This window comes from Sinocyclocheilus grahami, unplaced genomic scaffold, assembly GCF_001515645.1.
Source record: "Sinocyclocheilus grahami isolate Dianchi unplaced genomic scaffold, SAMN03320097.WGS_v1.1 scaffold2343.1, whole genome shotgun sequence".
Classification (NCBI taxonomy): domain Eukaryota; kingdom Metazoa; phylum Chordata; class Actinopteri; order Cypriniformes; family Cyprinidae; genus Sinocyclocheilus; species Sinocyclocheilus grahami.
In genome coordinates, this window is record NW_015507522.1 from 46,442 (window position 1) to 58,278 (window position 11,837).

Sequence of the window (11,837 nt, forward strand, 5' to 3'; positions counted from 1 at the left end):
GTTGGTGACCACTGCTCTAAAGAAACAGGATTCCCTAAATTATCGTCATTGATATCGTTATCGCAATAAATATCAGAAATTATCGTGATATATTTTTAAGCCCATATCGCCCATCCCTACTTGTCACCCCCTTCTGGAAACTTTGATGCGTCGCACCTGCATGAGAAACAGTGGAACAAGTCCAATGCTTGTCAGATACGTTTTGGAAGTGATGGCGGGGAGAGTATTTGTCCTCTTTACAAAGCCGCAGAAAGTGGACAGAGAACAGACCCAACATAAAATGTGGAGATGTAGTATTGCTCAAAGACAGCCAGGTACAGAGAAATGAATGGCCTATGGGACTTATTGTTAACCCTTTCCCAAGTCGAGATGCAAAGGTACGCAAGGTGGAAGTGAAAGTTGCAAAACAAGGAACTGTTAAAAACGTATTGAGGCCAGTAACAGAAATCATAGTTCTTCTGTCACAAGAAAAGACTGCTTAAGACTGTGTTCCTAATATTAAGGATCAGTTGTGGCATTAAGTGATAGTGCCAGATGGGGAGTGTGCTGCCTTCTTTGACTATCAGGACTTTTATTTTGAAGTTATTGTTTGAGTAACACTGACATCTAGTGGCTGTTCAGCCATTTTATTTAGTTAAAAGCAAGGAGTAGCCAGAGCACACAGCTTGAAAAGGCATACGACATGCTTTGGAAAGAAGGTCTTTTAATTAAACTAGACAGATTGGGCATTAAAGGAAGAATGTATAATTGGATAATGAGTTTTTTATCTGACCGAACTATACAAGTAAGAGTAGGCTCTTCTTTTTCAAAATGCTATTTAATAGAAAATGGAACACCTCAAGGGAGTGTCTGCAGCCCAATATTTTTCAATATAATGATTAATGATATATTCTGTGAAATTGGACCGGGAATAGGAAAATCTTTGTATGCTGACAATGGAACATTATGGAAGAAAGGACGGAATGTTTCATATGTAGTAAAAAGCATGCAGACGGCAGTAGATGTAGTAGAAAGATGGGCAAGGAAATGGGGTTTTCGATTGCCAGTGTCAAAAACAAAAGTCATTTGCTTCTCAAAAAAGAAAGTAACTCCCATAGCCAGAATTCATCTTTATGGACAAGTATTGGAACAAGTATCAAATATCAGATTTTTAGGAGTATGGATGGATACAAAACTGACCTTTGCAATACAAATACAAAATATAACTGATAAATGCAAAAAAGGAATAAACATATTAAGATGTTTAGCAGGGGTAGAATGGGTAGGTTTAATAAATAGAATTTGAAGATCACATAATGAAGTATATAAAATTATTGTATCCTTGTGTAATACTCCTTTGGTCAAACTAAAGGTCATTAGAATTTTTTTTATTTTTTTTTATATATATGCTGTCACCAATATACGTCATGCTCCACACTCCAGTCCAGTAGGTGCCGGAAATGCACCTTTTAAGTGGGTTTGCCAACCGCCATTAAAAAGAAAAGAAGAAGAAGAAGAAGAAGCACACAGCTTGATAGATGGTGCTTCTAAGTTCTCTCTTTACGCTGTTCCTGGGACACTATTTGTCTGTAAGTGACTGAAAGATATTGTTTTCATATTAAGAAAGTGTTATTGTTGCTTTCAGAAATGTATAACTTACCTGCCAGTAGTTTATGTTTTGTGTTTAGCTTTTTATTAGTGTATTTGTATATTGATATGTCTATTTTGTTCTGTATTTTCAGTTTTATACTCAGTTTGGGAGTATAAAATGGGGAAAATAATGACATTTCAATTAAACCCAGGAAACTTTACACCTTGAGTCATTGTTGGAGCTTCAACCCTCATGTTAGCTGACTGTCTAGCCGTGCAGAGCAACGCATCGTGAGGACAGTATAATTACTATTAAACTGTGAGGGAATATTTAGATCGGGTGGCATCGGGTTATTTGTTTACAGTGTTGGGCAAGTTACTCTGAAAATGTAATCAAATGATTGATTACTGATTACTCCTTTTAAAAGTAATCATGTTACTGTTTTGATCACTTTATTTCAAAAAGTAATTAGTAAGTAGCTACATTACTAGTTACGTTACACGCTCCCGATAAATATTTGTTATTAAAGCATCAACATTCACCGAACACTTCATGCTTATAACAGTAGCTTGGTGGAATAGACTCATTTAGACCAATTTTTTTCTGTTTCATTTTAAAAATTAATAAAGAAAATAATTACAAAACAGACATCACTATTGTGAGTATGGATGTTATCACAACTTTACAAAGCAATCCTCAGGGTCTATAAGCAGCCAGCAAAGGGCAGATGTCTGATTTACTTACATTTTTAGTCTTTTAGCACTGAAATAAAATGTTACATTTTGATTTTGAGAGAAGATGCTACATCGGGAAGTCCAAAGATTTTGTGGGAACACAAAAATTATATTTGAGGTCTCTCATGTACAAATCCTGTTATAGTTAACTTCCACTTTTCAATCCTGGAAATGTGAATAGGGTCCATTAATTGCTCCACAAAGGATGGAGGACAGCGGAAACATCCTGAGGATGTTTTGAGCAAGATATTATTCACATTATACAGTTTAACACTGCATCTTACTTTGTTAATATTTATTTATTTCTTATTTCAAACTTCAGCAACAGATTTCATGAGTGAAAGCTGAATAGTCCGGAGCCCTGCAGTGTTACTCTCATCTTCACAAAAATATTTGTTAATTATACTCTGCTAATTATATTCAAAATCCACCAGCATTGCAACACTGACTATTGTGAAATGGCCTGAACATTGTGTCAGTTTGTGAGCTTCAAAAGGAACTGAAACCTCACAGAATTGTCATTATTTTCCTGTAGGTCAGCAATATACTCATCTGCATCAACACGTCACTAAATGCTTCACTTCATCTTCTCAGGAAGTGCTGTGCTGGGTGATGAAACGCTTCTGCTCTTGCACTAGTGTGAGGAGTTTTATCTCTCTTCTGTTTCGCTGTATATCTGCTGTCAAGCTATGAGAAGCTATGAGAATACTTTTTGTACGCAAAGAAAACAAAAATAATGACATTACCCAACAATTCTTCTCTTCCATGTCAGTTCTTGACTTGCATTACTCTGCTCGTAAACCAAAAGTGTTCTTGTAGCGTTATAAAATTACGGCTGAATCACTTTTAACGATGTCCTTTCTACATTTCTGAGCCTTGAACGTTTCAGTTCCCTTGCTGTCTTTGGAGGGTCAGAAAGCTCTCGGATTTCATCAAGAATATCTTACTTTGTGTTCCGAAGATGAACAAAGGTCTTATGGGTTTAGAACGACATGAGAGTGAGTAATTAATGACAGAATTTTTCAAATTTGGGTGAAATGTCAGGTTTCAGTTTGACCTTTAAGAGGCCTAACAAAAGTGTTAAGCGAGTGGTGGCGTTGAGCTAATAGTTGTTGGTTTTACTTCTGCTTCATTCTCTGCTGCTCTTTTCCACTTGTCTTGACTGCAGCTGGCTACTGTCGTCTATGTTGAAGGCAAGGCTTTTGGACGACACACCGAGACCAGAGAGCTCCTCACAATCTCACCAGAATGAACCGCACTTCAGCTGCAAAGTACAGCTGAAAGCATAACTCAAATTACATGTAAAGGCCTGCAATCTTAATGTGTGCAGCTGTGTGTGTGATTGAACAAAATAAGTTTCAGAACAATTCTGAAATAACTTATTTTCAAATAGAGAAACAGATCTCCAACAACTTGCATGCACTAAGAAAATAAGCTAAATATCTTAGAATGAATCTCTTTTTCTTCCTATTTCTTCGTTTATTTCTGTAAAGAGTTTTGTCTCCTCCCTCATCTCTTCTTGAAGTGTGAAATGACTGTTTAAACAGGAAGTGTCTGTTTTAGATGACACCGGACAGCAGTTATTTTTATTAATGTGTCAGTATGGGGTCTGGTACGCTGCCTCTCATTCTCTGTAAGTATTTTAATACATTCTATACCTGGGCTATATTCTATATTCTATGCAGAGCTGCAGAACTCCAGGAACTGAGTTTAGCTGCCTTCTACACTTTCTTCTGTTTTCTGTTTCTGATATGTTGTATTCAGTTGAAGATAAATTTCAACAGGTTGCGCTGTGTGTTGGAGGGTTTGTGATGGGAATAATTGACAGGAAGAGAAGTGTGTGTGTGTGTGGGGGTGGAGGTGGATCGGAAAAGGTCCTCGTGTCGGGATTAGCACAATAATGGTGCTGTATGTTGGCACACTGCCCACAAGGCTATCAGCGCCGACTGCAAATTGCCTTCTTTATTGTTCAGATTCAATGTGATGACAAGTTAAAGTATATGTTAAAGTATTTGGACAGCTAAGTCACACTTAAAGGGATAGTTCACCCAAAAATGAAAATTCTGTGATTAATTACTCACCCTCATGTCGTTCCAAACCCATAAAGCATTCGTTCATCTTCGGAACACAAATTAAGATATTTTTGATTAAATCCGAGAGGTTTCTGACCCTCAATACACAGCAAGGGAACTGAAACATTCAAGGCCTAGAAACGTAGTAAGGGCATCATTAAAATACTCAACCGTCATTTTATGAAGCTAGGAGGATACATTTTTGTGCAAAGAAAATGAAAATAACTTTATTTAACCATTTCTTCTCTTCTGTGTCAGTCTTTAATGCACATTCATGAGAGTACCACAACGCATGCATGTGATGCTTCTAAAGCAGGAGCCGGCGTTCTGATGTAGAACCTGCATGAGCTGCACCTTCTTTACGAGCAGAAGAAGATGCACATTGTAGCTTCATAAAACAGTATTCATACACATAAACATTTCTGGGCCTTGAACGTGTTAGTTTCGTTGCTGTCTATGAAGGGTCTCGGCTCTTGGATTTCAACAACAATATCTTAATTTGTGTTCCGAAGATGAACGAAGGTCTAGAAAAGGTCTGGTTTAGAACAACATTACACTCTTAAAAATAAAGGTGCTTCCAGAACCATTTTTGGTTCCACAAAGAACCATTCAGTCAAAGATTCTTTAAAGAACCGTCTCTTTCTTACCTTTTTATAATCTGAAGAACCTTCTTTCGCCACAAAGAACCTTTTGTGAAACAGAAAGGTTCTTCAGATGTTAAAGGTTCTTTATGGAACCATTTAGACAAAAAGGTTATACTACGGCATCGTGAAGCACCTTTATTTTTAAGAGTGTAGGATGAGTAATTAATGACAGAATTTTCATTTTTGGGTGAACTATTCCTTTAAAAATGTATGAATTCCATTGCATTAGACACAACATGTCCAACCAAGTGCCAGCAAATGATGCTCAAGCTTTCTTAGAACTAACTTCTGTTTTCTGAGACACTTTTTCACTTATTTGTGAAATGTTTTTTTTGTGTTGATGCTTGTGCTATATTTCATTAAAATAAAGGCCACTTGTTTTGATATACTGCAAATATGTTTATGTTATATCAGCCTGTTTGCATTGTGAACACTGAAAGCACTGAGGTCACCTACAGCAGTTTCCTTTTCTGGTTCACTTTAACTGAACTGAGTTTGGTTCATTTAAAATATACTTTATGTAAAAACACCCTAAGCATCAAAATTATTTTTGGGGCTAATGTAAAGTCACAATTAAGTTGATGGTACCAACCTCAAACAGGAAGTGAAGCTGAGTGCATCTCAAACACTTTGACCTCATTTGTTTAGGAGTTTTGTAGCTTGTTTTGTTCCTGTGAATAACCGGTGGTGAGAAAGGTTAACCACATTGCTACATGTAACCTGTTCACAAGTGTCTTAATACAAAAGTGAATTTTTGTGTAATATGATATGATTACCGTATTGGCCCGAATATAAGACGACCCTGATTATAAGACGACCCCCCTTTTTCCAGATGTACCTTTTGGAAAAAGGCTTTTTAAAAACCAACTCTTGTTTTTTCTCAGTAAAATACATTTTGTCTTCAATTATTTTCATATTGCATATTTTTCCTATTTTAATTTTGTTTTGAAAGTATGGTAAAAACTGGTAAAATGTACCAACAATCACATTAAAAAATATATACACTTTTTGATATACCATAAAAAAAAAACAGGTAGCCCATCTGAATTAGGACATTTAGGCTATCCATCTAATAGTAGCCTACCAAAATCTTATTAACAGTAGAAGTTAAATCTTACTGTAGTCTTCAAATCTGGGTACTGTCTTACGTTTTAAAACCACAAAGGGAGTTTGGTCCCATCAGGCTAACGTGACAGTCACGACTCATGCAGCTGTAAGCTTTTCTTTTTCTTTTGTTTTTACTCGCGATCTTTACAACACGCATTACATTACGTATTTCATGGATTGTGAACACTGAAAGCACTGAGGTCACCTACAGCAGTTTCCTTTTCTGGTTCACTTTAACTGAACTGAGTTTGGTTCATTTAAAATATACTTTATGTAAAAACACCCTAAGCATCAAAATTATTTTTGGGGCTAATGTAAAGTCACAATTAAGTTGATGGTACCAACCTCAAACAGGAAGTGAAGCTGAGTGCATCTCAAACACTTTGACCTCATTTGTTTAGGAGTTTTGTAGCTTGTTTTGTTCCTGTGAATAACCGGTGGTGAGAAAGGTTAACCACATTGCTACATGTAACCTGTTCACAAGTGTCTTAATACAAAAGTGAATTTTTGTGTAATATGATATGATAAACAGAAAAGCAAAAATACAAAGACAGCAAAACAAATATAAAAACAAAACGAGCAATGAAAAGCTAAACAGACAGCACTACAGAAACTGGCATCACATTGGTTGATGAGAATATGGTCATGAGCTGAATGTTGTGATCCTCAGTGGTTGAAAGTGCTTCTCTGGGCAGCAGTGAATCCATCAGTGAATCAACTCTCGTATCAGTTCATCAGTCCTGTGACGTCACTGAGCGTGATGTTGATGTTGCTTATTCAAACATACAAAGACACTTTCAGTTCATGTAAAATAAACTAAAATAGACAAGTTTCGGTGATTTGCATTTTGTTGAATGAACGAAAATTCATCATATCTGTTTCTTCTGCTTTTAGTGCTGATGTCCTTCTTCCACGCTGGACTCACTCAAGGTACTGTGCTGTAAATTTAACAAATGTGAATTGTTTTGTAGTTCTTTGATGATTATTTGCCCTCAATGCAGTGTTGTTCTCACAAGGAGGTTTTGAGTTCATAACAGTGATTAATACAATGATACTGTAGATGATCAATATCTACTCTCACAATCAATATGTGTATTAATACAGCGATACCAAAACCTGTAGTGAAGGTGAGTCCAGATCAGCGTGTGTTCAGCGGAGAGACAGTCACTCTCACATGTGACATACAGAGAGCAGGAGACATTCAGTGGACATACAGCTGGTTTAAAGATGGAAACACTTTCTATCAGTATGCAACAGCAGCAGCAAAGTACAGTTTCAGAGCTGCTGATGAGTCTTACAGTGGTGAATACAGCTGTAGAGGACAGAGATCAGACTCACAGAGATCACACACCAGTGCTGCTGTTACACTGACTGTATCAGGTGAGTGTTCAGATTCATGTCTGTTTAATGCTCATTTAAATCATCATTTGTTGCTCCAGGGTGCATAAGTTTAGCATTGTAGCTCTGACTGATTTCATTGAACTGAATGTATGTAGAAAATGATTTGATAAAATAATTACATTAGCAGCAACACTGAAATAACAGCACACAGTTTATCTGTCAGTCAGATACATGTGAAAGTTGTATTTTTTACCGTAACCCTGTGCATTTTCTTTCAGAAAAAAAGAATAATCATGTAGGCATATGTTGTAAATTGCCCAGTATAAATATATTATGAATAGTGCAATTAAATTTCAATCACCACTGAAAACATTAATCTGAAGAAAAAAAGAATAAACCAGGCATTTTTCTTTTTTTTCCCTTTCTTTCTTTCGAGTTAGTTGTTTAAGTGCAGGATATTCTAGAGTTATCCATCCATGGAAGCACTGTAGCCTATGATTGCTGTTAATGCTGTTATCACATGTTCTAGTCACCGTTCTGTTCAAATGCAGAAGTGCACAAGATGTTTAAAGGATGTAAATCTTTGAATCCAGTGATTTTGATACTGTTTTAGGAAGCTAGTTACACTTACATAGAGTTCAGTTATTTATGAGAATGAAAACTGCATTTTTTTAACTAAAGTCTCTTAAAACTCTCAGGACTCTCATCCACATTTTTTAAAGTCACAAGGAAACAGAAGTAGCAACAGATTATATCTTCTGTATTCTAAATGATTATCAAAAAATAAAAAAGGAAGGCAGGACTTGGTTCTGTCCATCACTTGTCAGTGTTTGTTGAGTGATTCTGAGATGTGACCACTGCACTCAACAACAGAAGCAGATATGAATGTGAGCTTGCAGTCGATTGTAAGAAAGAGTTAGTTTAAACCAGGGGGACAAAGCTCTGTTACCTGTAGTTCTCAAATTAGCCTGAAGGACTTGATTAGTGTCACTCCTGCCAGCTGGAGTGTGTATGATAGCCACAAGAGGGCCCTCCTTCCGTCTTTGTTTTCTTATCATGGACTGCATTTCCCATTACCTGGACTCATCTTGCCTGATTACTTTCATCTGTTATCTCATTATCTTGTTAACTGGCCCTGAATAAGCCTGGGGCTGTATTCACACACACACACACACACACACACACAATCATAAGTTTTCATAAATAGCTGTAAAAGTTCTTTAATTAGAGTCCTTCTTAAGCCCTATTCACAAAGCTGCTGACACCCATTTTTACTAAAGAATTGGGAGACATCTTAAGCTAAGGAAAGGTCAGCTATAGATGATGTCATTGAAGGGTTAGTTCACCCAAAAGTGAAAATTAGCCTGTTTTACTCACCCGCAAGCCAGGTGTATATGACTTTCTTCTTTCAGACGAATCCAATCGGAGTTATATTAAAAATTGTCCTGGCACTTCCGAGCTCTATTATTACAGTGGGCGGGTGTTTCTGTTCAACAGTCCAAAACACGATAAATCAAAAAAGTCAATTAAATATTATTTTAAATAATTGAAATAGCATTTATTCTGATAAGGGTAAGGTTTTTGGCCTGTACCGCACAGATGTTTTTTTTCAGCACGACTTTTAATTTGAAAAATGAAGGCAAAATGATGTAAAATAACATTTGCATATTGTTTTAAATATAGTTTAATTGTTAAGCAATTAAAAAAAAATATATATATATATATATATGCATTTTTTCTATAACATTTAAATATTTTTATTGGTGTCCACTGATTTCATGTCAGCCCTGTTACCCTCATCAAAAACCCTTGTAAAATAATGTACATTCAAGCGACATCACTTCTAGGAGGTTACATCATCTCTCTACAATGATTCCTACACTTAAAACACAAGCATGTTTCTCTCTCACTTCTATAATGTTCTATTTTTGATGATTTATGAGGCTTGACTGAGGGGGGGGGGAGGCATCATGCAGTGTCAATACTGTTACCACTTTTAAAATGTAAATTGAAACAATTTTTCATTACATTTAATATAATCAGTATATACAAGTAAAATCCTTTCAAACTGTACAACATGTGCTTTTGTGAACTTGACTATTAGCTAGAAATTAGGAAATTAGTTTGAAATGGTCAAACCTGTTACTGTCATCCCTGTTATTTTTCAGAGTAACAGGTTTTGACATTTGGGTAACAGGGGTGACATAGATTAGGTGTCACCCTGCTTTTAAAGACTGTCTGTGTAAAATGCAAACCTTGTTAAAGGTCACCCTGGGTGTAATTTTAAGCTAATTCCTATATCATTCAGTGGCATATGAGCATGAGTTACATTTTAGTTAGTATTATTTGTATTGTTACCATTACTGTTGCTGTTAATGACCAGGATAGGATGATTGGTCTCAATAAAACTAATTTTTTTTCCATAACTCATTGTCAATAATGCCTCCATGTAAATTCAATAACAAACGAGATCAGCAAGGTGACTGCAGACCTTCAGCCCAGTCTTGCAATTTTTCCATTGTAACTTTAAAACTATACTTTATTTTGGACAAAGACCTTTTTTAATGTCTCTCTTGTAAAAATATATTTTTCTTAATTGACATGTGGTCACCCTCCAAAATGAGGATGTTCTTGGTGATCTGAATGACAAATATAAAAAATATATATATAAAAAAAAAATCCAAAATTTGAAACAATCCCAGTGAAAAGAGGGACTAAAATGCTGCTCATATATGTGAAAACTATCAAATAGTTCTATTTAAACTATAGTATCTAGTAACGCTTGTGTCGGTAACGGTTGACAAAAATACCATAAAATAATCAATTACATAGCCTGAGATGGCACAATAAAATTTATTGTCATTTTAAGGTGTCTTCATTTCATGGATATTTAAGAAATGTGGATTAAACTTATTATTTTTAATTATTATTCCAATTGGAAAAGTCACAGATTTCGTGGAAATGACCCGTTTAATTAAGGATGAAGCTAAACTCTGCAGAGCTGCAGCTCCTGGTTAAAGAGGACTAAATGGAGTAAACTGGAGAAATCCAGCATACGTCACTAAAGAGAAGCCTGTCGTTTCACTGGATGTATGCATGGATGAATTGTTCAGTTCTGTGAAACATTTACAAAATTCCAAGGACAGAGGTGTTTGAGTCACTATATTTTCTTCTTTCTTCACAGGTTTACCCAGATCTACACTGACTGTGACTCCAGACAGTCCTGTGTTCACTGGAGAGACAGTCACTCTGACATGTGTGATTGAGTCTTACAGTAACTGGAGATATGAGTGGACACCTGAGTGGAGATATGAGTGGACACCTGAGTGGAGATATGAGTGGACTAAAGACACAGACAGTGTAATGTTACAGGCGTCTGAGCGTTACACTGTAAACAGAGACACTCTCACTATCAGAGGAGCGAATGAGTTTGATCAGGGTTGGTACTGGTGTAGAGGACAGATAAGATCAGTCTCATCACAATCAAGCTCTGTTTCTCTCTCTGTGAACGGTGAGTTGAATATCATTGTCCTCATAAACTCTCTGTAGCCTACTACATATTTGATAATTTGTTCAGACAAGACCTTTATGATGAATCTACAAACTCCTGAATTTCTCAGCGTAACATAAAACATCATTAAGTTACAGCGAACAAAAATAACACACTTGTCCACTGTAGGTCTGATGCAGGGGCTCCACTTTTAATATCACGTAAATTCGTCCCCTGCACTTTTTCGGGCAAGTGTGTTCGCATAGAGGTTTTCAAGAGCCGGTGTGAATAAATATAGATTTAAATTCAAAGAGACAGGATAGTCTGTGCATGATCTGATGTTTTATTCAGACCCAGAATAAGGCGAGATGAACATCGCGGAGCGCTAAACACTCCGTGCAGTACGGTGGCCGAGAAGTGCAGAACAAATCACAATTCTGAAAACAAAATAACAAATTACAAACGCAAATGCAAGTCTAAAAAACTAAATAACAATTCAGAAAACACAACAACAATTCAGAAAACATTATAACAAGTCAGAAAACACAATGACATATTCAAAAACAAATTAACAAATCAGAAAACACAATGACATATTCAAAAACAAATTAACAAGTCAGAAAACACAATGACATATTCAAAAACAAATTAACAAATCAGAAAACACAATGACATATTCAAAAACAAATTAACAAGTCAGAAAACACAATGACATATTCAAAAACAAATTAACAAATCAGAAAACACAATGACATATTCAAAAACAAATTAACAAATCAGAAAACACAATTCAGTTTAAAATGAATTGCTCTTACTCTGGAATAAAAAATACGGAGTGCATATTTACATTTAGTAAAAAGTGGCTGTGAAGCTGTGAAA

The 11,837-nt window shown here is 35.9% G+C and overlaps 1 protein-coding gene across 1 annotated transcript; it reads left to right on the forward strand.

The window, feature by feature from the left end:
- Positions 1–3,867: 3,867 nt before the first annotated feature.
- Positions 3,868–10,979, forward strand: LOC107574796 (sialoadhesin-like; the record flags this gene model as incomplete). Its single annotated transcript, XM_016261235.1, has 4 exons — positions 3,868–3,937; positions 7,022–7,057; positions 7,232–7,507; positions 10,653–10,979. Coding segments are annotated over exons 1-4 (670 nt in total), but the record flags the coding sequence as incomplete, so codon positions are not given.
- Between the last annotated feature and the right edge of the window lie 858 nt (positions 10,980–11,837).